Source organism: Myxine glutinosa, chromosome 7 (assembly GCF_964187855.1).
Source record: "Myxine glutinosa chromosome 7, kmMyxGlut1.1, whole genome shotgun sequence".
NCBI lineage: Eukaryota > Metazoa > Chordata > Myxini > Myxiniformes > Myxinidae > Myxine > Myxine glutinosa.
This window is the reverse complement of record NC_136267.1, coordinates 126,616,706-126,644,001: the sequence shown is the minus strand read 5'-3', so window position 1 is coordinate 126,644,001 and position 27,296 is coordinate 126,616,706. Positions and strand designations below refer to the sequence as shown.

General features: G+C 42.8%; 1 protein-coding gene across 1 annotated transcript in view; it reads left to right on the top strand.

The window, feature by feature from the left end:
* LOC137431638 (integrin beta-3) overlaps positions 1 to 27,296 on the top strand; it is a 97,418-nt gene that overhangs the window by 13,918 nt on the left and 56,204 nt on the right. The window contains exons 3-8 of the mRNA XM_068123182.2: positions 5,062 to 5,254; positions 9,840 to 10,089; positions 11,147 to 11,315; positions 19,624 to 19,785; positions 21,947 to 22,042; positions 25,169 to 25,258. Of these exons, the coding sequence (XP_067979283.2) occupies positions 5,062 to 5,254; positions 9,840 to 10,089; positions 11,147 to 11,315; positions 19,624 to 19,785; positions 21,947 to 22,042; positions 25,169 to 25,258 (960 nt within the window). The remainder of the gene's footprint in view (positions 1 to 5,061; positions 5,255 to 9,839; positions 10,090 to 11,146; positions 11,316 to 19,623; positions 19,786 to 21,946; positions 22,043 to 25,168; positions 25,259 to 27,296) is intronic.

The following is a 27,296-nucleotide window of genomic DNA, read 5'->3' as shown; positions in this document are numbered from 1 at the left end:
CCCGCTCTGTTCACCAAACTCTCCTCCTTTGGTATCCATGGTAATCTCCACGCATGGCTGGCGGACTTCCTCTCTAGTCGTAGTCAACGTGTGGCCCTGAATGGGTTTCTCTCATTTCCTCTTCCTGTTCAGGCTGGAGTTTCCCAAGGCAGTGTTCTGGGCCCTGTGCTTTTTCTGGTCTTCATCAATGATCTCTCTGTCTCTCTTGTAAATCCTCCCTATCTCTTTGCTGATGACTCTACTCTCTGTCGCTCCATTCCTCATCCCTCAGATCGGCAGTCTGCAGCCTCCTCACTCTCTGCAGACCTGGACAAAATCACAGACTGGGCAAACAAGTGGAACATGTCTCTCAATCCTGACAAATCTCACACTATTACGATGTCTCTCCGAAAAGACCAACTGGACAACCCTCCCATCCACTTTCTGAATAATCCTCTCCAAGAAGTTCTGTCACTCAAGCTTTTGGGTCTCACTATCTGCCATGATCTTTCCTGGAAAAACCACATTTCAAATCTGGCCTCCAAAGCCAGTCGCCGACTGGGCATTCTCCGTCGTGCGAAGTCCTTCCTTGGCACACGTGAGCTCCTCACCACATACAAGGCTTTCATCCGCAGCTCAATGGAATACTGCTCTCCCCTCTCGGCTGGTGCTCCTGCCTCACACCTAGCTCGGCTTCATGCTGTTGAAACCAAAGCGTTCAGAATCATTGGAATCTCCCGCGATGAAGCTAACTCCAAGGGCCTTTCACTCACTCACCACAGGCAGGTTGGTGGTGTTTCCGTCTTCTACCGACTCCTCTCTGGCCTTGCCCCCCCAGCTCTCTCTGGGCTCTGTCCCCCAAATATTCCTACAGGTCGCACAAGATCTGCCTGCAACCCTTTTATGGTTAAACTGCCAAAATCAAGACTCTCTGCTCACCTTCACCCCTTCATTCCTCTTTTCTCCCGCCTCTGGAACAAACTCCCTCACTCTCTTCAATCCCACTCCACCCTCCAGGTCTTTAAAACAGCTGTTCACCACCATCTCTTATCTTCCCCCATCCAAAACCTTGATCTTTTCTACCCCCGCTAATTTCACCCCAAATCCACTTTTTTGAAATACCAACTTCTGTCCTGGAAGTCCTTGGTGTCCTTGTGTTTTATACTTCCCCCCCCCCCCTTTCCCACGCCTCCTCCCCCCAAGCCCTCTCCCTCCCACACATCTCCCTGCTCTCAAATGTTATGTTTGTGCTTCCCCTTCTCTCCCCATCTTGTCTTCCGCTCCCTCTTTTTATATATTTTGTTTGTCTAGTTGAATTTTGTTTGTGAAATAAATGTTAGCTCTTTCACGAGCCTCGATTCAGTATACAAAAAAAAACAAAAAAACAACTTTGCACCACCACCTCGTTTAATCACCCACCCCGACCCATTATCTTTATTACCACCATTAATCCTTCCTAACTCAACCATTTTACTTGCTCATTTCATTTTACTCCCCACCTCCCTCTCCCCTTTTCATATTCGCTCATTCTCTTGATGTTTATCCCACTCTCAGTTCTATCTTACTTTTCCATGAGTCTCGCTCCTGTATAAAAACAATTATTTGAGCATTTTTGGCCTTTTCATGCACCAATTTATCACTTCATTGAAGTTTGAATGTAAACTTGCAAATGAGTCACCAAGAGCAGCTTGTGCCAAAGTAAATCACAATTGAGAAAACAAAGATAGTCGTTTTTAACATTCTTTTTTTTACATTTTCCACACCACATATCTTCTAGAATGTCATGTATAAAATGCAAAGCATTAGGAACTTTAGAATTGTTATCTGAAATGATAAGAACACGCGACAATCATGGAAAATAATTTATTTGGTGCTCTGTTCATTGTGTAGTATCTTTTTGGATACCTGCATTATATTATTACAGACTTTTTCATTCACAGAAAGCTTTATTATTACATTATACCTACAAAGAAATGATCAAGTGCAAAATTACAATGAAAGTTCTTCGGAGCGAATACCACCGTTTAGACCGGTCTTCGGAGCGAATGGCAGACCAAAATACACAATGACTTGCCGGTTCAACCATTAATGTAAAAAGGATAGTAATATACAGTATATGTAATATACGGTGGGCTACAGAAGCCTGAGTTCATTTAAATCAATGAATGCCAAGATTTCTTGAATTTCATACATTAATTTGTCACAAAAATCAAATTTCAAGCATGGAATATGAATTTGTCATACTATGCATGATTTTTTTAAAAAATACAGAATCGAGGCTCGTATAAGAGCTAACATATTGAACATGAAAATATGCACAGACACATAAACCATGCAATGAAGGGAGCGGGAGACAAGAGGTGGAGAGAGGGAAGCACATAAGCACAACAACAGAAGAGAACAGGGACATCGATAGATCTGTGGAAGGGGGAGGGCTGGGGAAGGAGGGAAGGGTACACGGTATAAAGCAAACGAACACTTCTAGGAATTTCAGGAAAGAAGTTGGGGATTTAAAGAGGCAGATTTGGGATGTTTTAACGGGGGTAGAAAAGATCAAGGTTTTCGATGGGGGAAGATAAGACATGGTGGTGAACAGCTGTTTTAAAGACCTGGAGGGAGGAGAGCGATTGAAGAGAGTGTGGGAGTTTGTTCCAGAGGTGGAAGAAAAGAGGAATTGAAGGAGTGAAGGTGAGCAGAGAGTCTTGATTTTGGCAGTTTCACCAGAAGAGGGTTGCTGGCAGATCTTGTGCGTCCTGCAGGAATATTTGGGGGACAGATCACAGACAGAACAGAGGGAGCAAGGCCAGAGAGGAGTCGGTAGAAGACAGAAAGACCACCGACCTGCCTGTGGTGAGAGAGAGAAAGGCCCTCGGAATCGGCTTCATCGCGGGAGATTCCAATGATTCTGAATGCCTTGGTTTTGAACCGCGTGAAGCTGAGCTAGGTGTGAGGCAGAAGCACCAGCCCAGAGGGGAGAGCAGTATTCCATTGAACTGTGGATGAAAGCCTTGTATGTGTTGAGGAGATCAGGTGTGCCAAGGAAGGACTTCGCATGACGGAGGATGCCCAGTGGCATCCCAGCTTGGAAATGTGGTTTTCCCAGGAAAGATCATGGCAGATAATGAGACCGAAAAGGTTGAGTGACAGAACTTCTTCAAGAGGATTGTTCAGAAAGTAGATGGGAGGGTTGTCCAGACGGTCTTTCCGGAGAGACAAAGTGAGAGTATGAGAGCTGTCAGGATTGAAAGACATGTTCCACTTGTTTGACCAGTCTGTGATATTGTCCAGGTCTGCAGAGAGTGAGGAGGCTGCAGACTGCCGATCTGAGGGTTGGGATATGAAGTGGCAGAGAGTGGAGTCATCAGCAAAGAGATAGAGAGGATTTTCCAGAGATTCGGAGAGATCATTGATGAAGACCAGAAAAAGCACAGGGCCCAGAACACTGCCTTGAGGAACTCCAGCCAGAACAGGAAGGGGAGATGAGAGAATTCCATTCAGGGCCACACATTGACTGCAACCAGAAAGGAAGTCTGCAAGCCATGCATGGAGGTGTCCATGTATACCATACGAGGAGAGTTTGGTGAGCAGGGCGGGGTGCCAGACCGTATCGAAGGCACGAGATAATTATGTCAAGGGAGACCGCTCTGATTTCCTGTTTGGCATTGGGGGCCTCCATCCATTGTTGAGACAACTTTATTCATCTTTTCATTTACTATCATTAGTCATTACTATTGACTGAAACTTGGTCTTATTAGAATAAATATGGGGTTAATGCATTTGAAGGAGAGAGCATAAAGTTTGTGTGAGCAGTCTGCTTATGCTGTGGAGTTCATTAAAATATACTGGTGGGGAAAATTGTCTCAACCATAACTCTAAACTAATTTAATGATTGCCAAGTTGAGTTTAGGTCTTTCTCAGGTAAAAGGGGGTCATACTAATTATTGAATATAGGTGGTGGTGGTGGTGGTGGTGGTTCATATGCTGCCTGCAGATGCTTGGCTGCATCATTTTCTGGAGGCACGGCTGTGCCGCTGATACAGTGCCCCCCATTCTCAGTAAGTTGGTACTCATTTTGTCGACCTCAGCAGGATGATTGGTTGTCAACCCACCTGGTGTTATTTCAATGGCACGATAGGGGCTCAACCTCAGGACCTTAATATCTCAAGCCAGCCCCCTTAACCGTTAAGCCAACACCAGGCTCATTGAATACAGTTAATGACAGATTTGATTTTTCCTGTTGTAACAAGTGTTATCATTTCATTAAGAGTTCATGGAAATCCTTAAAAAGTCCTTTTGGTTCCATATTAAAACAATTAATTTTATCACATCTAATTTAATACATTTCCGAGTGGACTCAGACTTTTGTACCCCACCATACATACATGAAATGTTCTTTTAATCATTAATATAATAATGGAGGCTCATACTGTTGACATAGTTTTGGGGCATTCCAGACAAGTTGAGAAACGTTTCTGGGCTAGAACCAATATTGGGTAGATCTCCACTCTGTTGCAGCATACTCAAATGAAAGTGAAGGATTTAAAAAAATTGTTCAGGGTGCTGGCGATAACTCACCTCATCTTTGAGAAAGGCATCGTAGGATCATTAATGTACATCAACACACAGTGCTGAAGCATAGACCCTCCGACCTAAAGTCTTCCAATGGACGACGCACACATTGATGTTTCACCCTGCACATGAAACACCAGCATGACAGTTTGGAGCAGGTTCAATGTTGATTCCAGTCAGACACACCAAAAGAGAATGTGTATATCTTTAAGTTACTCTGTCAGCTCCTTATAAATCCGCCAAATCTCAGGCCCCCCTCCCACTTGGGTCCACCATGTGATAATGTAGAAAAATGTAAATTCCTGCGTCTCCTTTTAAAAATATATAGATTCAAGACTCGTGGAAGAGGTAGAACACTGAACAGATCAGGACGCAACAGGCCAAAAGGTACAGTAGAGAAGAGGAGACCCAAACAGTGGAGTTGAAGGACAAAATATTAGGAGACTTGGCCAAACAATGTGCGTGGGGAGCAAATTCCTGTTCCTCCTTGCCCATCTGCCACCTTTCCCACAGGAATTTGAGAGCTCTCGCTGTGACACGCCGACAATGCTACTCCAGCACGGTTGTAGGCCTGAGGCAGTGGAGAAGTCAACAAGCATTGTGCGTATCGACAAAGATGAGAAACTCAGCAGCAAGAGTTCTGCTTCAGTTGGAGAACCATTTGTCCAGCTCAGCCCACAAGAGGTGTTTGCTACAATTATGCCTGGTAAGGCTTCAATACTTAGCCATACAAAACCGTTTTAAGTTTCCTGTTAGGTGCTCGTCTTCATGGATATTATATAGACAATCGATATTGTAAAAGCGAACAACTTCATATGTTATTCAAGTGCATTTGTAAAACCATTGGTCCAATATTCACACAATAACCTTCATGTTGCGATACATTTCCCATCCAATCTGCTTTTTTATATTTATTTGGTGACTACATCATGAACCCCTATTTTTTGCTTCTCCTACCAACAAACATTTACATGGGAATCATTAAGTGTACAACAATTATTTAATATTCCATAATACAGACTTGGCATTTAATATGGAATATTTTTTTTTCTTGACTTGGGTTTACTTTCTTAACTCAGTATATCAATCTGGTGAGTTTCTTTTACACATTGGTGATTTATTTGTTGAAAGAACCATGTCACTGATTGTCTGTCACAGCAAGAAGTGAACAACAGGATTATATCACAGGTGGCGTGGCAAAATGTACGGACAGGTGCATTTGATGATTGGCTTCACAGTCGGATATACAAGGGTTGTTGCCTTCTGTATTAGTGGAAAACAACTGCTGCACGTCTCCAAAAGTTATTGCCGCTTCCTCTGGAGATGGTCCATCAACTCGACAATGCTGTTTGTCATGGAGTGGTGGCTTTACGAAATTACGGCATGAAACAGCGTGCTTTTGCTCGGCAGTATGGCATCACTCAAGGTCAGGTGTCAAAGATCCTGAAACGAAATGCTCAGAGGGGTGTCCCTACTCCAATACCGAGGCCAGGACGTCCACACAGAACCACAAGGAGAGATGATCGCCAGCTGCACCGGTTAGTCTGCAATGGCCGTACCAAGTCAGCTAATCGGCTTAGGGCTGCGTGGCAGCAACTGACAAATGTGCCTGTATCCAGAAGGCTAGTCAACCAACGACTGGTTCAAGCAGGCTATCGTGCCAGGCGTCCCCTGAGAAAGCCATGCCTGACAAGACAACACCGCCAGCGCCGATTGCAGTGGGCCAGAGAGCACCGTCAATGGCAGCCAGGACACTGGAATCACGTGATCTTCAGTGACGAGTCTAGATTTCTGGTCTATCGTCAAGATGGCCGTGCCCGAGTGCACAGACAAGTGCATGAAGCCTACAACAAAGATTGTATAGTGCCAAGAGTCCAAGCTGGAGGTTGTGGGTGACCGTTTGGGCTGCTTTTCATGCAGAGGGCAAAACTGACCTGGTTGTTCTGAATGGAAACCTGAACCAGTTCAAGCACAGGGCCATTCTGGAAGAAACATTGCTTCCATTTGTTCGTGCAGCCTTTCGAGGAAACTTTGTCTTCCAAGATGACAATGCACGGCCTCATCGTGCTCGCATGATCCAACACTTTCTTGCTGACCGTGGTGTAGAGCATATGGAGTGGCCTGCCATGTCCCCGGATATGAATCCGATAGAGAACTTGTGGGCAGAATTAACATGTCAAATCGACCACTTGGACCAGCAGCCTGCCTCTGTGCATGAATTGCAGTAGGCTATTGTAACTGCATGGCAAGCGATTCCTGTCCAAACCTTGTCAAATCTCGTGAACAGCATGCCTCAACGTGTACGTGCTCTCCTGAATGCTCGTGGGGGTTACACGAAGTACTGAACTGTAATTTTACTGTCCGTAATCCCGGTCGTCATTTAACTTTTGTTTTTGTTAACAAAAAATTTGGCTAATGTGCAAAATAAAGAGATACTTCTGGAAAACGTACAGAAGTTTAACACAGTACTGTCCATGAATTGAGTTCGATATCAGTTTACATCACTTTCAAGGATCAATTTATTTGTTTCGAAATGTCAAATGTGGTTTTTGTTTGTTTTAAAGGTCACATTAACAAAATCTAGAATAATTTCAACATAATTCCAATGAACTTTTGGTTCTAAGACATCTTGAAAAGTAAGTTCACCCCCACAAAAAAAAATATTCCATATTAAATGCCAAGTCTGTATATACATGACAAAACAATGAACCATATCAAAAGGGGCCTTTTATGTTTGAGCACCACACATGATATATGCGTATAATGAAGTATAGATCCAATAAATTAAGTCAGGGGGTTGGAGGTTAATTTTCGCTATGTTGAGATGGGGTAGTGGTGGGGAAGGGGTAGTGGTGGGAAAATGCAACCTGATACTTCCAAACCAATATTGAGAATCTCTAAGGTAAAATCTAATTTCTTACCATGATAGTTCGGAGGCAGGATACTCAGACAAGTAAACGACCTCTGAACTATCATGTCGCTGTCATCAGTCGCTGGAACATTAGACACATGTTGGCTTTGAAAATCTGTGGGTTCATTCTACTTGGAATCCATGCTGATGATAAAAAAAATAAAAGTACGTTCCTATAATAGTATAATACGTGCAGCTATCTCGGAGCAGTTTGTCACGTACTAGTTGTTGATTAACCGCAGTCTGTTTTGCTTGAATAGGCCCGTGGCACGGAATGACTCGAGCGACCCAAATAGCCCTCACATCTAAGATGTTGTGGTCTCCTCTTCATGAAGCGAAGGCCGCACAGTCTTCCGAATCTGTTTCTACTTTGCGGGAGACAGGGTTTTGTGTGTGTGTGTGTGTGTGTGTGTGTGTGTGTGTGTGTGTGTGTGTGTGTGTGTGTGTGTGTGTGCGTGCGTGCATGCCGGCATGTGTCCATGCCTGTGTGTGTCTGGAGCAGAATTTTTTTTTTTTACCATATAAGCTTTTGTCATAAAATTTTCAATAAACCCTTATTTGATTGGTGAACCAATTCTACGCATGGAGAAGACTAAATAATTGGGTCAAAATGTCAAAGTCAGAGTGTGTATGAATAGGCCTTATTAGACCGTCCGCCACTGAGCTGTGCAAAACAGAGTTTTTGTAATCCCTTCCGTGTTTATTTACTGACCATTTGAGCTATTGTCATCAAATTTTCACCAAACTTTATTATGGTAATATGGAGAAAGCAAATTACTAATTTTGTCAAAAGATCAAAGATCAGCGTCACATAAAATCATCAATTTTCATCCAAATGACCTGAAATTTCAATTTACCATTTGAGTTTTATCATCATATTTTCACCAAAGTTTTATTATGAGAATATGGACAAGGCACATTAAAAATGTTGTCAAAAGGTCAAAGATCAGCGTCACATAAAATCGTCCATTTTCATCCGATTGGCCTGAAATTTAAAGAATTTGCATATTGGGTCACTGAATTGGTTCACAAATCAAAAAATTGAAGCTGATTTGTTTTTAGATCAAAAGGTCAAAGGTTAAGGTTGCGTAAAATCACCAATTTTCATCCGATTGGCCTGAAAGTTAAAGAATTTGCATATTGGGTCACTGAATTGGTTCACCAATCAAAAGTTAGAAGCTGATTTGTTTGTAGATCCAAAGGTTAAGGTTGCGTAAAATCACCAATTTTCACCCGATTGACCTGAAATTTTAACAATTTGCATATTGGGTCAATGAATTTGTTCACCAATTAAAAGCCTGAAGCTGATTATTTTTAGATCAAAAGGTCAAAGGTTAAGGTTGTGTAAAATCACCAATTTTCACCCGATTGACCTGAAATTTTAAGAATTTGCATATTGGGTCAATGAATTTGTTCACCAATTAAAAGCCTGAAGCTGATTATTTTTAGATCAAAAGGTCAAAGGTTATGGTTGCGTAAAATCACCAATTTTCACCCGATTGACCTGAAATTTTAAGAATTTGCATATTGGGTCAATGAATTTGTTCACCAATTAAAAGCTAGAAGCTGATTTGTTTTTAGATCAAAAGGTCAAAAGTTAAGGTTGTGTAAAATCACCAATTTTCATCCGATTGGCCTGAAAGTTAAAGAATTTGCATATTGGGTCACTGAATTGGTTCACCAATCAAAAGCTAGAAGCTGATTTGTTTTTAGATCAAAAGGTCAAAGGTTAAGGTTGCGTAAAATCACCAATTTTCACCCGATTGTCCCGAAATTTTAAGAATTTGCATATTGGGTCAATAAATTTGTTCACCAATTAAAAGCCTGACGCTGATTATTTTTAGATCTAAAGCTCAAATGTCAAGGTTGCATAAAATCATAAATTTTCATTTTGTATTTTTTTAAAACTGTTTTTGTTATTTGAGCATATTGAATAATATGTCTGAATACAAACGGACGCTGACGGGCTTTGCATTTTGAGATGCTTTCTCGTTATTATTTGTATTTGCTGTAGGTTTTTTTCCTTTCTGAAAAATTTCTCCTCATTTTGGTCGATGCCAAAAAGGTAAAAACTAGTTGCTTGGCTTCTTAAATTTCTGGATGTGGAATGAGGTTGTGTGTTGCCTTACAAGCTTCTATGGCATCATTCTGTTCTTTGAATAACTTGTGTTTGCTTTTCTGAATAATTTTTATTTTTTGGTCATTATCTTATTGAAAGTGATTGCAAAGACCTATAGTTTTTGAAATTTGTTTTTGGTTTACCTTTAATAATTCCCTTTTGCATTTAGGCTTGAGGTACTACAGCTTTGTTCCGGGTGTACAATAATCAATGTGCAATGCATCGCAAATGGTTAATGATAGTTCATACTTCGTGTTGCAGGAGCGGCAGCAAAGTTCAAGGTGAAAGTTAGACAAGTGGAGGATTACCCCGTGGACGTGTATTACCTGATGGACCTCTCACGTTCAATGAAGATGAATCTGTATGCGATCCAACAACTGGGCACCAAACTCGCCCAGGAGATGACCATTCTCACCAGTAATTTCCGCCTTGGTTTCGGCACCTTTGTGGACAAGCCAATCTCACCTTTCTCCTACACCTATGACCGACCTAGTGACGATCCCTGTGTGGGGTATGTTGAAAAACACACTATTAATTAAGTTGCATGAAAACATTGTTGTTCCTTAAGGCCTAAAGTTTTGCTTGCTTGCTGTAATTTGATCAACTTCTTCAAGAACCTGATTTGAATTTTTGTGAAAATTTTCTCATTAATTGAGAATTGTTTTCTCCAAATACTTTTCAATTACTGTTGTGGGAATTTCTTCAACATAATGGCTGGATTGCATTCCTGCATCAAATCACATAGGGACAAGCAAAAAAGGTTGAGATAGAGATATTTACATAGATCTACATACAAACCATGTCAGAAACAAAAAATACTTACATACATACAGCTTGTTATCCAACCAAGATAATCTAGTTTTGTATTGTTAATTAATTTAACGAAATTTCTAGAATTTGTTTTTCACTTGGAAGTTGTGGGTTACGATGTGTAAATAAAGGTGGAAAAAGTCTGATTTAATGCATTTTAATTCCAGTCTATAAGGCAACGAAAGGTGAAAAATTTGCATGGGGGTGTAGACTTTCGATAGACACTGTAAATGTGTTGTATCAAAATTAATCTGCAGTCATAACTCAGAGGAACATAACTCGGATGATTTGAGGAGGAAGTTTGTTGAGTCGCATGTCCAGTCCATGGACTGTTTACAGAATTGAGAAAAACTGTTTAAAATTTATTTTTTAATTACAAAAAGTTGTTTTTAAAATAAAAAAATTTTGAGAGAGAGAGAAAAAAATAGCTATGCCACACCTCCATGAAGTTTGACCACTTAATGTTTAATGAATTGAGAAAATGATCGAAAGTTTTCAGAATCTTAGTTATTTAAATGCGAGCTGAGTAGTTTGAATCTGATGGCGAGTTGAGCGTTATATCTTTGTAACTACTTTTTTTTTTTTATATCAAGCCAGCCTTCATTCCGACATGTTGTGTGGTTGTAATCATTAAACAAACAACTGGGTAAACAAATATTGTGGTGAATTAGTTTTCGGTGTTGCACTGACAAATTTTTGTGATCTCGCGATGGCAAAACGATCATGCCCAGAAGGTGTCTTGTGATGTGTGTTTGCAGGTCACATAGCAACAGAAAATGTACACCGACCTTTGGGTTCAAAAACGTGCTCTCACTAACTGACAAAGTGGACCATTTTAATGAACAGGTACAGCTGCAATCTCTTTCGCGCAACAGAGATTCACCCGAGGGCGGTCCCGACGCTATCCTTCAAGTCAGCGTGTGCACGGTAAGGAAACGTGCTGCGGTGGAATGTTCATAACGCTTATCGGTCAATGAAATTCCGACGATATCTGTAAAAAACAATTTTTAATATAATGTTTGGAGGTGCTGGAGAACATTGCTTTTCACTCATAAGCTTGTAATTTCACTTTCACCTGGAGCATTTTGTGTGCGCTTTGCCACACCTGAAGTCCGGATGTGGAGGGCTGTAAGAGTTTTCTGCAATGTCTGACACGCATTGCTTAGAGGTGATTGGGATGTCTTGTGCAACTCACGGAGGCGGCAGCATGACTGTGTGTGCAGTTTTATCACATTGAAGTTTTCACCACTTAGAGAGGTGGGGGGAGCCTTTCCTAGTCAGAGGCCATAACAGCTATTGTTAAACTTGCTGTGGGCCGGATATATGCCTGGTGATGTGTTAATAATTTATGCAGTGCACGTGCAGAAGATACTTGTATGTAATATAACTACGTAATCGTTCTACTGTTGGTACTGCACACATAAAAATGATTGCATGTAACTAAACATCCTGATTCTTGATATGAACAAAAAGGTAATATAGGAAATCATGTACATTTAATAATACATAATATGTAGTCATAACACATAACAATTTTAAAGTAACCTACCTAAATGACTTCAGAGATTGCTTCCATTTGATGATAATGTTGGGGGAAATACTTGTTGCTATTTTTTTTTTTTTTTTTTTTTTTTGTATACAAGATCGAGGCTCGTGAAAGAGCGAACATTAATCACACAGAAAGACAAACCGACACATAAAACATATAACATAGGGAGCGGTAGACAAGATGGGGAGAGAGGGGGAAGGACAAAGTTTCCAGTTAAGTTTGAACGAAGGCCCCGGATGTCTTTTCCCAGTCTTTTCACCCATAGCCTACTTCCTTGTGTAAATCTCAACTCAAAAAAAAAAAAAACAAAAAAAAAAACATTTCCTTCTCTGTTCTCATTCGTTTATTCATTCTTATTCGTTCGTTCGTTCTTCGACCACGTGTTTCTCCCCCATTTCCCCAGATAGTTTTCACTCATTAACCTTCAATGTTTACACTTAAGTTGTTTTTGATTGAAGTGATAATAACACATAAAATACTGAACAAAATATCACCACTTGGGCCAGATCAAAACATGTCCCGGGCCTGATCTGGTTTCTGAATACTGAACTGAATTTTTTTGGGGGTTTTCTTTCCCAAATACTGAACAAAATATCACCACTTGGGCCAGATCAAAACATGTCCTGGGCCTGATCTGGTTTCTGAATACTGAACTGAATTTTTTTGGGGGTTTTCTTTCCCAAATACTGAACAAAATATCACCACTTGGGCCAGATCAAAACATGTCCCGGGCCTGATCTGGTTCCTGAATCCTGAACTTGGACCTGGTTCTTGAATACTGAACTGAAATTTTTTTGGGGGTTTTCTTTCCCAAATACTGAACAAAATATCACCACTTGGGCCAGATCAAAACATGTCCCGGGCCTGATCTGGTTTCTGAATACTGAACTGAATTTTTTTGGGGGTTTTCTTTCCCAAATACTGAACAAAATATCACCACATGGGCCAGATCAAAACATGTCCCGAGCCGGATTAAAACATGTCCTGGGCCGAATCTGGTTTCTAAATACTGAACTGGGATCTGGTTCCTGAATACTGAACTGAATTTTTTTGGGGGTTTTCTTTCCCAAATACTGAACAAAATATCACCACTTGGGCCAGATCAAAACATGTCCCGGGCCAGATCTGGTTCCTGAATACTGAACTTGGATCTGGCTCCTGAATACTGAATGAAAAAAATTGGGTTTTCTTTCCCAAATACTGAACAAAATATCACCACTTGGGCTGGATCAAAACTTGTCCCGGGCCGGATCTGGTCTCTGAATACTGAACTTGGATCTGGCTCCTGAATACTGAACTGAAATTTTTTTGGGTTTTCTTTCCCAAATACTGAACAAAATATCACCAATTGGGCCAGATCAACACATTTCCCGGGCCGGATCTGGTTCCTGAATACTGAACTTGGATCTGGCTCCTGAATACTGAACTGAAAAAAAGGGTTTTTTGTCCCAAATACTGAACAAAATATCACCACTTGGGCCAGATCAAAACATGTCCCAGGCCGGATCTGATTCCTGAATACTGAACTTGGATCTGGCTCCTGAATACTGAACTGAAAAAAAAGGGTTTTCTTTCCCAAATACTTCACAAAATATCACCACTTGGGCCAGATCAAAACATGTCCCAGGCCGGATCTGATTCCTGAATACTGAACTTGGATCTGGCTCCTGAATACTGAACTGAAAAAAAAGGGTTTTCTTTCCCAAATACTTAACAAAATATCACCACTTGGGCTGGATCAAAACGTGTCCTGGGCTGGACCAAAACGTGTCCTGGGCCAGATCTGGCTCCTGAATACTGAACTTGGATCTGGCTCCTCAATCTGAATGAAAAAAAAGGGTTTTCTTTCCCAAATACTGGACAAAATATCACCACATGGGCCAGATCAAAACATGCCCCGGGCCGGATCTGGTTCCTGAATACTGAACTTGGATCTGGCTCCTCAATCTGAATGAAAAAAAAGGGTTTTCTTTCCCAAATACTGAACAAAATATCACCACATTGGCTGGATCAAAACGTGTCCTGGGATTTTTTTTTTTTTTTTTTTTTTTTGTATACTGAATCGAGGCTCGTGAAAGAGCTAACATTTATTTCACAAACAAATCAACCAGACAAACAAAATATACAAAAAGAGGGAGCGGAAGACAAGATGGGGAGAGAAGGGGAAGCACACAACCACAACATTTGACAGCAGGGAGAAGTGTGGGAGGGAGAGGGCTTGGGGGCAGCAGGCGTGGGAAGGGGGGGGGGGTGGGAGAAGTATAAAACACAAGGGGACCGAAATTAGCGGGGGTAGAAAAGATCAAGGTTTTGGATGGGGGAGGATAAGAGATGGTGGTGAACAGCTGTTTTAAAGACCTGGAGGGTGGAGTGGGATTGAAGAGAGTGAGGGAGTTTGTTCCAGAGGCGGGAGAAAAGAGGAATGAAGGAGTGAAGGTGAGCAGAAAGTCTTGATTTTGGCAGTTTAACCATAAGAGGGTTGCAGGCAGATCTTGTGCGACCTGTAGGAATATTTGGGGGACAGAAGCCAGAGAGGGCTGGGGGGGCAAGGCCAGAGAGGAGTCGGTAGAAGACGGAAAGACCACCAACCTGCCTGCGGTGAGTGAGTGAAAGGCCCTTGGAGTTAGCTTCATCGTGGGAGATTCCAATGATTCTGAACGCTTTGGTTTCAACAGCGTGAAGACGGGCTAGGTGTGAGGCAGGAGCACCAGACCAGAGGGGAGAGCAGTATTCCATAGAGCTGCGGATGAAAGCCTTGTATGTGGTGAGGAGCTCAGGTGTGCCAAGGAAGGACTTCGCACGACGGAGGATGCCCAGTCGGCGACTGGCTTTGGAGGCCAGATTTGAAATGTGGTTTTCCCAGGAAAGATCATGGCAAATAGTGAGACCCAAAAGCTTGAGTGACAGAACTTCTTGGAGAGGATTATTCAGAAAGTGGATGGGAGGGTTTTCCAGTCGGTCTTTTCGGAGAGACGTCGTAAGAGTGTCAGATTTATCAGGATTGAAAGACATGTTCCATTTGTTTGCCCAGTCTGTGATTTTGTCCAGGTCTGCAGAGAGTGAGGAGGCTGCAGACTGCCGATCTGAGGGATGAGGAATGGAGCGACAGAGAGTAGAGTTGTCAGCAAAGAGATAGAGAGGATTTTCAAGAGAGTCAGAGAGATCATTGATGAAGACCAGAAAAAGCACAGGGCCCAGAACACTACCTTGGGGAACTCCAGCCTGAACAGGAAGAGGAGATGAGAGAAACCCATTCAGGGCCACACGTTGACTACGACCAGAGAGGAAGTCCGCCAGCCATGCGTGGAGCTTTCCATGGATACCAAAGGAGGAGAGTTTGGTGAGCAGAGCAGTGTGCCAGACCGTATCGAAGGCACGTGAAATGTCAAGGGAGACGGCTCTAATTTCCTGTTTGGCGTTGAGGACCTCCATCCATTGTTGAGAAAGCAGAAGCAGCATGTCCAGAGTAGAGTGACCAGGTCTGAAACCAAATTGATGATCAGAGATCAAGCCATTGGAGAAGAGGAAAGATTTCATATCTGAAGCAATGATGGATTCCATGACTTTGCTGATAATTGGGAGAAGGCTGATTGGTCTGTAGTTGCTGGGATCTGTTTTTGCACCTTTTTTGTGCAAAGCGGTGATGTTGGCTGATTTCCAAGCAGATGGCAGATGACCTTGAGCAAAGGAGAGGGTGAAGAGAACAGAAAGAGGGAGTGAAAGAGCGGAAGCACATGATTTTAGGACCCGTGGGCTGATGCCGTCAGGACCAGTTGCAGAATCAGAGTCGAGGGTTGACAGAAACTTTTCCACCTTGTCAGGAGGAAAGGACACAGAGTCCAGGAGCAGCTGGGTACGACTGGGTACGGTGGGTACAGAGAGGGATGGGTTTGGGACACAAGATTTAGAGGCAAACACAGAGTTGAGGCATTCAGCTTTTTCACGTGCGGAGTCAGCCGTTAAGCCGTTTGAGGTGAGGGAGGGGATGGAGGGGGAACAAACACCAGAAACAGATTTGACCAGACGCCACCAGGATTTGGAAGAGGGAGACAGATAAGAGAGTTCGGTCTTGAGAACGGTGAGATATTGTTTCCTGGCTCTCCTGAGGGTGGACACACACTTGTTTCGGGCTTTGTGAAAGGAAATGAGATTTCCTTCCGTTGGATTTGCTTTCCAGGAGACGAAAGCAAGTTGTTTCAGGGCAACAGCCTCACCACAAGATTCCGTGTACCATGGACGGGAGGAAGGGATGATGATGTGATGTGATGTGATGATGATGATGATGATGATGACAACTGAAGACGAGATGGGATAAATCTGTGCATGAGAGAGAGCAATTTACTTTGAAAGAATTGCCAGGATGAGTTGATGTCAGAGGCGGTAGAGATGGGAGACCAGTCCAGATGATTGATGGCTGCTTGAAGACCGTGCCAGTTGGCCTGAGTGAAATGCCAGACTCGTCGACGCTGAGGAGGCTCTCTGAAAATGGTCAGAGAGATGTCCACTTTGACAAGCACATGATCAGATGAGCCGATTGGAGCAGAAGAAGAGCAGCAGACATTTTCAGGGAAGTTTGTCATAACCAAATCCAGAAGAGAAGATGCTCCGTTGACTGAGATCCGGGTCGGGAAATTGACAGATTGTGTCAGTCCCAGTGAGTCGCAGAAGTCCTTTGCTGAAGAGCCATGGCTGGTGAGAGAGGTACCCACACCCAGCCAACTGGCATGGTGACATTTGAAATCACCACATATGAGGAAGAGAGAGTTGGGATGGGTAGATAGAAGTTGGTCCATATTATCAGACAGCGAGATGTAGATGGAGTCATCGCTGTTTGGTGGACGGTACAACACACATATGAACAAAAGGTGGGAGCGAAGGGGAAGCCGTAGCCAAAGGTATTCCTGGGGGTGAGGTGGAGAGAGGGCAGTGGAGGGCGAGTGAGGAAGAGAGTTTTTTATAAAGATAGCAACCCCACCTCCAGGACGAGGCTCAGGTCTATCATACCAGAAGAGGGAGTAACCTGGGAGAGATACCAAGGCATCAGAGACATCATGAAGGAGGAAAGTTTCTGTTAAGCAGATCACATCTGGTTTGTCAGAAGCAACCTGTATGGAGAGATCAGTCAAGTTTGAGCGAAGGCCCCGGATGTTTGAGGTCCATACCGTTAATGAAGAGGAAGGGGGAGCATCGGGTCCAGAACAGGGGGGGGAGGGGTAGGGTAAGATGTGGAAGAGGAGGAAGAGGTAGGGAGAGCTGTTGAAGGTGTGTCAGAGATTTCAGAGATTTCAGAATAGCTTGGAGAAAGGGAAGAATGGGGCGGACAAAAGGTTTGATGGAGATTGGGTGAGGCACAGTGAGGTGTTATTTGAGGAGGAGGAAGATTGAGGCAGAAGGTTGGGGGAGATGAAGGTGAAAGTTGGAAGGGGGAAGAAGCAGGGAGGATGCTTTGAGGAGGAGGGGTGAGAGGGGAGTCTAGGAGGGGAGGAGCGAGGGAGAGTCTCGGAGGGGAGGGATGTGGGGGGAGTTTAGGAGGGAGGGAAGGGGCAAGGGGGGAGATTTGAAAGGGATGGGTGATGGGGAGGATTTGGAGGGGAGGGGTGAGATTGGATTTTGAAAAGTGTACGATTCATGGGAAACGAACATTTTTTGCAAAATGAGTTTGAGACCTTCGAGTCAAAAATATGTTTGAGAACACTGAAGGAGGGGTGGAGTTCTGGATAGTTTAGGGAATGTAGAAAGGAGGAACTGTAAGAGATGGTATTATATATATTTTTTGGAATGAATAGATTTGGTGAGCAAGACGAAAGCATCCTTTTGTAGGAAAAGAAGAAAAGGGTGTTATAATATATGAGAGAAAATAGTTGTTCAGGGGAGAGATTATACATTTCTAATCACGTGATCGCGTGATCGCGAACGAAGAACGAACGAACAAAAAAGAACAACAAATAAACGAATAAGACCTGGGAAGGAAATATTTTTGGGGGTTTTTTTTTTTTTAATTAAAAAATATTAAACAAGGAGGTATGGGGTGAACGACTGGGACGAACCAGAGAACGAAAATAATTTCAGCGCATTCGACGAATCGCTGAGAGAAAAACAAAACCACAAGGTCGGAGATGGTACGGTAGCCAAGCCTACGAGTACTAGGCCGCAGAATACTCGATACGCATTAACCGACGATTGTGTATACATGTACGAAAAATTAGCCCCGAAAATTTTCCAAAAGATACGCTATAGGTACATACACCGAAAGATAGATACAGTCTCGACAAAAACACAATTGAGAAGGATCACTTAGGTTCGAAAGCGTGAGCGCATGGAGCAGCTTCGAAAAGACGTGACCTCACCGTGATCTCGCGAGATCCAAGGGCTGGATCAAAACGTGTCCTGGGCCAGATCTGGTTCCTGAATACTGAACTTGGATCTGGCTCCTCAATCTGAATGAAAAAAAAGGGGTTTCTTTCCCAAATACTGAACAAAATATCACCACTTGGGCCGGATCAAAAGTTCTCCCGGGCCGGATCTGGTTCTGTGGGCTGCAAGTTCCCCATGCCTAGCTTAGAAATTTAGTTTGTAATGGTATTTCTTCAACAAAAAATGTTCATTATTTTATAACATACAGTACTGTATTACTTTTTATTTTATTTAATACGACTTTTCTTACAAGGCACTTCAATGCAGGAGTAGACCATGAAAGCCTGTGCAATGGTTGCCAACCTATGGTTGTTTGTCTGTGCTCTGTCCTTTTTAAATGCCAAGCTTATAGCAAGGAAGCAGCATGTACCATTTTAAATCCATGGTATGACTCAGTCAGGGTTTGAACGACGACCAGACTCACTGTGGACGCTCTAACTGAGTCTGCGAGAACAACATTGTTGTGTTTTTTATTACACGTGCTTTTAATGTTACAGTTTTATGCTTTTATTTTCCTTATTTTTTCACTTAGGAATGTTTTGGGTGGGAATTCACTTTTCATAGGGAACATTACAAGCCCATCCACGGTCGCCCTGAAGGCTTCGAGTCACCCACAAAGTGCAGATGAGACAGGGATGTGTTCCATCACCAATCAGCATGTAGAACGCTCGTTAAGTGGCTCGCTTGATTTTAATCACTCGAGGAAACGCTCCAACAGAATGGGTGATAAGGAACGGCTGGCTTGGCAAGCGAGAGCAAGCTGATTGGTAATGGAACACACCCCAGGTGTGCTCGGCAGGTATCCTATTGAGCCAGTTGTGTTTTTATATTGCTTGCACCAGTTATGACTTGCATCTGGTGTGGAGTCCATGAATCCTGACTAATTGCTAAAAGGAACACATTCAATTAGTTTGGTAAATTCAGATCTCTGTAAAAATTAATAATGAAGTCTCACATCATGTGTTGTTCTTTGTTACATCGCTGTCCTCCATTGAAGGTTACCATTCTTTACAAAGCATGTTAAGCTGGCTGCTCTCGTCTGCAATGCGGATTTGCATGATCCCATCTCTTTTATGAGAGCTGGTTTTAGGGCTCACATTTTGGTGAAATGCCAAATTTCCTGCATGGGTTGTATATGAGTTTGACCATCTTTGTTCATTATGAACATTCCTAGGGTCCATAATGCTCGACCAATGAGGCTCCAGTGACAGATCTAGTTGGACAAGATCAGTCATACAATTCTCTAATTGTGTGTTGTGGCCTCTGTTGCAGAAAGAGATAGGTTGGCGAAAGGATGCGTCACACCTGCTGGTGTTTGCTACCGATGCGGATTCACACTTTGCTCTGGATGGCAGACTTGCAGGCCTCCTGAAGCCCAACGATGGCCTTTGTCACTTGAACGCGCAGAATCTGTACGATGGCACAGACAAACAGGTGAGCTCTTCAAGAGCTACAAGAACACCTTGCCTGCTATACTACACCTTTTTATATAACTTACTTGATGGTGAAGTGAAAAAAAAAACGGAAGGAGGATATGGTAAACTAGAGAGATCAGGAGAATGGTTGAGAAAAGGAAAAGGGGTTTGTAAGGATAGGGCAGGACATCGGATGTAAATTCCTGTTTGTAGTACAAAGTACAGTATGTGTCTGAGCCGATGCAGCAAGAATAGAGCAAAACATTTATGTATTAAAGATCAAATACACTTGTTTCCTGGAAATTAGCCACTTTTTGTCACATATCAGCTGTGGCTATAATCTCGAATAAACAAGATGAATCAAGAAGAGGAATCAAGAAGAGGAATCAAGAAGAGGAATCAAGAAGAGGAATCAAGAAGAGGAATCAAGAAGTGGAATGAAGAAGAGAATGCATTTTCCATTGTGTGTAAAGTATTTCTGACAGAAACTAGGGAGAGAAGAAGGGGATGGCATTGTTTTTAACGATGTTTCATCGACAACATTGGAAGGCAAGACAAAAACTCTCGTGTTACTTCATGGCTTTGCGATCATAAAATCTTCCTTTTTGGCAAAGCAATGATTATATTGTTATGGGTTTCGGAGCAAGCGAGCCGGGGTGTATGAGGGGATTTCTCGGACCAGCTGCTCAACCTCAGACCGTGGAGCCGCAAGCCATGGATAACTCCGGGACCCGACAGGTTGCTAAGCATTCAATATTATTCAATATAGCAGGGTCCTCATGCCTTCCGTCGCGTTACCTTACTCTATGATTTAATTACTCCGACTGTGGAACCGTGCTCTCGACTCCACACCCTGCCCGCTTAATACATAGCGAAAAGCGTGGGTGGCCGAGCGAAACCGTGGGTGGGAGTCGGCTATTCACGAGAGCGAATCGCTGTGGTACGACGTCCCAGTCTATTTATTACGTACACACTATGTCAGACAATTGAACGAAAAAGACAACCGGGCAGGTTGGAAGGTGGTTTACCAAAAACAAGCACATATTTACAAGTATGCATGTACAAAAGCAATAATCAAGCATTTACAGGCAGGCAGAGGGATGAGAGAAAAGTAGTTACCCTGAGCACGTAAGCCCTTACACAATCTTACTTATTTCGATAGACATAAGACAGGCGCGCCATCACTCATCCGGGAAAGCAGATAGATGGAGCATGCTCGTGAAGGCAATTGCTCATGGCAAAGATGGCTCGTACAGGTGAGAGCGCAGGTGGATGCTCCCAAACGGCTCTTATTGTTCATCGTGGCTTTCTCTTCCTACAGCGGCTTCCCTCGATTGCTCGCTTTTCCAGCCTATTTTTGGGCTTGGCGTGGGGTGTGGCGAAGATGCTCCTGAGGCTGCTCTCACCCACTCATGGCCTTTTCCCATTGGTTCCCTGCTTGTCGATTTCTCGAGTGTCTTCCAAAAGGGTCTCTCATATCTCAGTAGTGGATGCTTCTTCTAGAAGACTGGTCTGGCGGCACCACCACCACCACCACCACCACCACTACTACTACTACTACTACTACTACTACTACTACTACTACTACTACTACTACTACGCCAATTATTCCCATCTTCTTGTGGGGCCGGCTGTGTAATGTTTTTGGCAGAAAGTTTTTCACGAACTGGCTGTCCAGGCCTGACGTTCGACTGGAGCTGATTTATGTAAGAATTTGTAATTTATTCAGGGTTCCGGCGATAACTCGCTCGCTCTTCACAAAATACACGGAGGGATCTTTAACATCCACCTGCTAATGCCAAAATTCAAAGGCCAAGATGCAGACCCAGACACCTTAAATATAACCGTGCTACCTCTTCGCCTTCCTATCAAACATTTACTATATCCACTCTGTCCAAGAAATCTACCTTGCTTCTCTGGATGGGTTGGATGTGAAGTTCGAACATGCAAGTAGGTTAAGTACCGATGCTTCATCCCGGGACACCTCTTTGACTTCATTGGACGCAAACATGTACACAAGCTACAGAGGGAAGGGAGAGGGTCAAAACTCTCGACATTTCTTTGTACCTAATATGTAGATTGCCCATTATCAATGCTGTATTTATGCTCTTATTTATCTTACTTCTCTTTGTTGCTTTTAAGGTCTTTCCTTTAATTCATTTGTTTTGTTTCAATTCCAGGACTACCCTTCCATAGCCCAGCTCATTGAAAAACTGTCCTTCAATAACATCAACATCATTTTTGCTGTGACAAATAAATATGAAGAACAATATAAGGTATGTGGAATGTATACACATGTATGTACAGTATATATGTACATAAGCCGAGTTTATTGCAGCGGGAGAAGTCCGATTCAGTTGGACGAAGGGGTTGTTGAATGTACAGTATGTATGAGAGAGGGTTCTTTTCTGGAGGATTGGAGGACGGGGTTAAATGTGCTGATATGGAAGGGGAAGGGTGATGTTTAATATCCGGGGAAGTACAGGGGTATTACGCGACCAAGTCATGTCATGAAGTTGCTGCAGAGGATTCTGGATGGGAGGATAAGGTAGACTGTGCATAGGGAGATCGGTGAAGAGCAGTAGGGGTTTATAAAGGGTAGGGGAACGACAGATGAGATGTTCGTGCCGAGACGGCTGGTGGAGAGGAGGTTGGAGGTGCAAGGTGAAATGGCATTGGGAGTTGTGGACCTGGAGAAGGCCTATGACAGTGTGACGAGAGAGATGGTGATGGCGACACTGAGATGGATTTGTGTGCCGGAGGCAGAAGTTAGGTTACTGGAAGGGATGTACAAGGGAACGAAGGGAAGAGTTTTGATTGGTCGTGAGGTGTCTGAGGAGTTCAGTGTGAACGTCGGTTTGAGGCAGGGCAGCGCTCTCAGCCCCCTCCTGTTTATCATGGTGATGGAGCTGGTACGCAGGAAGGTAAACTTGAGGGTATTCTGGGGAGTTTATTGTATGCGGACGATCTGGTTGTTGTGGTGGAGAGTGGGCGGGAAATGCAGGAAGTACTGTGGGAGTGGAAGGAGGAATTTGAGAAACATGGGCTGAAAATTAGTATGGAGAAGGCTGAGATGATGTGGGTCTGGCAGCAGAGAAGAGAAATGAATACCAGGGTAGAGGGGAAGGGGATCAGACAAGGAAATAGGTTTGTTTTTTGGGGTTTTTTGTATACAAAGTCGAGGCTTGTGTAAGAGCAACACATAAACACACAAAGACACAAACAGAAAACCTAACATGTAATAAAGGGAGCGGGAGACAAGAGGGGGGAGAGAGAGAGGGGGAATCACAACAACAGTAGAGAACAAGGGCCATTGATGCAGTGCCCTCTGTAGGTTCGGACAGGAATTAGTGATTTGTTCAGAGTGCCAGCGATAGCTCCCCTACTCTTTGCTAAGGACACCGTGGGATCTTTAACGTCCACCAACTAATGCCGGCAGACGGGACACGCAGTTTAACGTCCATCCGATGGCCGGCACACTCATTGGGGAATCACCCTGCCCGTGAAACACTCGGATGACAGGTTATCACTCATTCGGCGGTGCCTCATCCCAACATGTCATGGAACGTGAATAGTTGATTGCAATGATGTGGTCGCCATTTTATTGAGATTTTAAAAAACTCAAATAAAACGATTGATTTCCCAGTGGTTTGTGATGGCACCGATCTGTAACAGTTGTGATAACATGCTTCACGAGGTCCAATCTTTGGGTCTCGCCCATCTAAGAACGGCATACATTTTGTTGGCATTCATTTCATCCCAACTTCACAGTCACAGCATGTCTGCGCTGGCAGTTGTGGCCTGCTGTGCTACTTATCTGCTGTTGTATATTCGAGCTTCTTAGCACTTAAGGGTGTAGTACTTGTGAAAAATTGAGAAAACTACATAGGTACCTTGGAGAGGCCTTTACACAAAAACAAAGTCAAGTTAATATCTAATTTTCAGTTTTTCTTGAAAGATATAATGTTGGCTTTAACTCAGACCAGTTTCAACGCTTCTTTGTCATATTACATGCATATAATTTGCATAAATTAGACCGTCAATAAAAAACAAGGAAAAACAAAGAACACATTTCTACTTCTATCTTCGATGTCACCTATCGTTCTTTTCACACAAAACTTGGTACATGTATTATACATGTGTTACTCTACTACCTGATGAGAGGATTTTGTGAAATTATGTCAAATGTTCACTAATTAGCTAATTATGCCAATTACCAGATAAAACTTGGTTGTCCTTCAATAAATCCACAATGGCTACTCCTATAAACAAAAGCCTTCATCATTTTAAAGGAAGTGATACTCTGAATATCCTGTCCAAATTTCAGCCCAAAAGAATGATGCAAATTTAAAGTTATAACAAATTTCATGCAAAATATTATATTTCTTGTAAATTGCGTGTAAAGATAACAATAATTAGGGGTACTTCTATGACCTCTAATAGCATGGTTCTTGTTTATAAGACTATAAGGAAACTGTTCAGCTATAAAAAAAAAAAAAAAAAAAAAAAAAATCACCTGTTCACCTGTACTACACCCTTAATAACCAACCTTCCATCGAACCACTTTAGCTGGTGCTTACGCTTTTATTTATTTTATTCCTGCTCCATATATTCCCAACAGAGCTTGGGTGCTGCTGCCTCATATGAAGGATTCCAGAAAGGTTTAAATTGTCATGATTTTGGATGAATAATTGTAAATGTCTTCAGTTTTTCTTTTTCCTTTTTTTTTTTTGTATACTGAATCGAGGCTCGTGAAAGAGCTAACATTTATTTCACAAACAAATCGACCAGACAAACAAAATATACAAAAAGAGGGAGCGGAAGACAAGATGGGGAGAGAAGGGGAAGCACACAAACACAACATTTGAGAGCAGGGAGAAGTGTGGGAGGGAGAGGGCTTGGGGGCAGGAGGCGTGGGAAGGGGGGGATAGGCTGAAGGTGCTGATAACACCCAATCACATTACTCCCCAGGCAATACGTGGACACGTCCTGGAGGTAGCCAACTCCCCTCCCCATTCCCCGCTTATTAAATCAACGCACGAACAAATCAAGGATCGGTTCAGCAACGCTGTGCATGCGGAGTCTGGGGCTCCCAAGCGTAAAAACGAAAACTCCTTCTAATTCGTACTCTTTAAAGCCAGAAGGATATTTAGGCCCTTGTAGATTAAGATGCATCATTAAAATCATTGTACTGGATTATAGAACCCTAATAAGGCCTTGCCAGCAATTGCCCCCAAATGGGTGCTTTACTGAATGATTACTTCACTAATGATGTAATGTGTGTATAATGCATAGTAATTAATAAACATGATAAGTAACCTTCTATGTTGAAATGTAATTAATAAACATGGTTAGCTTTCCTGCTCTTTGAATATGGTAACTGCCAATGTGCTTGGGCCTAGAAATATGAAGAAATTATTCCTGGTTCATCTGTCGGGACCTTGAACAGTGATTCCACCAACGTACTCCAACTGATCATCAAGTCGTACAAAGTAGGTGCTTTTTATTCCATCATTTTGTAATGTTTTTATTTTTTTAAACAAATAAGATCAATTCCGTGAAACATGCACACCATGTATCATTTCCCCTTTTAAAAAGGAATTTCCCCTTATCATTTCCCCTTTCATCCTGTCATTGGCTCTGTTACACAATGTGATGACGTCATATCATCACCATACAGGGTGCAATCACCTGCCCATAATATGCTTTTGGGTCATTGCCAAAACCCTGTGTTTGGCATCTGGGCATGTTGCATACATTGTGACTTGCTCTACAAGTCCACAAGTTGCCAGTCCCCACTTCATATTGTTAACTCCTAATGCCCTTGAAGCAACTTGGAAAGAACACTTAATAGAGGCAGAACAAAAAAACAACAACATATAATTGCCTCAAATCCTCCGCAATAGTAGGAAAAACATTACTGAACTCCACTATACGAGTAGGGAAACAAAAGTTAAACTACAACAAACTCAATGCACGTGCTGACTCGTGTCGTTGTTTTCTCTTCGTGCAGTATAGCGTCTCAGAGGGCACTAACGCATCAGAGGGCACTAACGCATCAGAGGGCACAAACACCTCAGAGGGCAGTAACGCATCAGAGGGCAGTAACGCATCAGAGGGCAGTAACGCATCAGAGGGCACTAACTCATCAGAGGGCACTAACTCATCAGAGGGCATTAACACCTCAGAGGGCAGTAACGCATCAGAGGGCACTAACACCTACCAGATGGCGCTAACATCCCCAAATGGCACTAACGTCCCCAAATGGCAGTAACGCATCAGAGGGCACTAACACCCCAGAGGGCACTAACACCCCAGAGGGCACTAACGCCTCAGAGAGCACTAATCTATACTGTTGGGTGGCCTTGGTGTTAGAAAATATAGTTCTGTACTAATTTCATTTCATATTTTTCCTTGTGAACTCAATGTTGAACTCGTTTGAGACATTCATAATATGAAACTGTGCCAAATTTGGTGATCCTCCCTACCATCTTGTCCTGTTATCCTGCCGACAAACAAAGACACGGACCAGACACGCCCAGCCTATAGTGCCCACATGAGTAATAAACACCTCAAGACATAAATTATTATATAATTATTAGAGGAAAAAAAGTAATCAACATAATTCGAATGGAAATTGTAGTCACAAAGCCAAGATTAGCAAGATGAAACCTGCATTGTTCTTTAATGGGGGCGCAACGCACACCTCATTATAAAGCACGTGTAAGAACTGAGTTTGGGATTAAATACAGTCACGTGAAAAAGTAAGTACACCCCATGTAAAGTTTTGACTTTTTCAACATATTTCAACACACAGCTATTTGATCTTCATTTCAACAATATTGATAGATAAAGGTGATATAATATAACAAATATCATGAAACATTTACATTTTGTAGTCCATTGTATAATTTAAATAAACATAAATGCAAATTTCGCATGTGGAAAAAGTAAGTACACCCCAACATTTATCACGACTTCAAATACCTAAAATTAGAATCAGGTGCACCAGCTCAGGTGCAAATGATTAGAACATCGTTAGAGAGGATCTTGGAGGAACCTGTCTTATTTAAACCTCAGACATTTAGTTTGGTTTGCTCTTTGTTGTTGAAGTGTGCGGCGTCACCATGCTTAGATCAAAAGAGCTCTCTGATGCTTTCAGAAAGAAGGTTATAGATGCCTACGTCTGGGAAGGGATCTAAAAAGATCTCCAAACAATTTGAAATCAATCATTCGACTGTCCAGAAGGTCATCTACAAGTGGAGAAGATTCCAAACAACTGCCAACTTGTTCAGGCCAGGCCGCCCAAGCAAGTTCAGCCCGAGAGCAGACCGCAAGATGCTGAAAGAAGTCTCTAAGAACCCCAGAATGTCATCACGGGACCTACAGGTAGCTATTGCTACTGCCTGTTGATGTCAAAGTGCACGAGTCTACCATTAGAAAGAGGCTGCACAAATTTGATCTACATGGGAGGTGTGCCAGGACGAAACCTTTGCTGTCCAGAAAGAACATCAGGGCCAGACTAAAGTT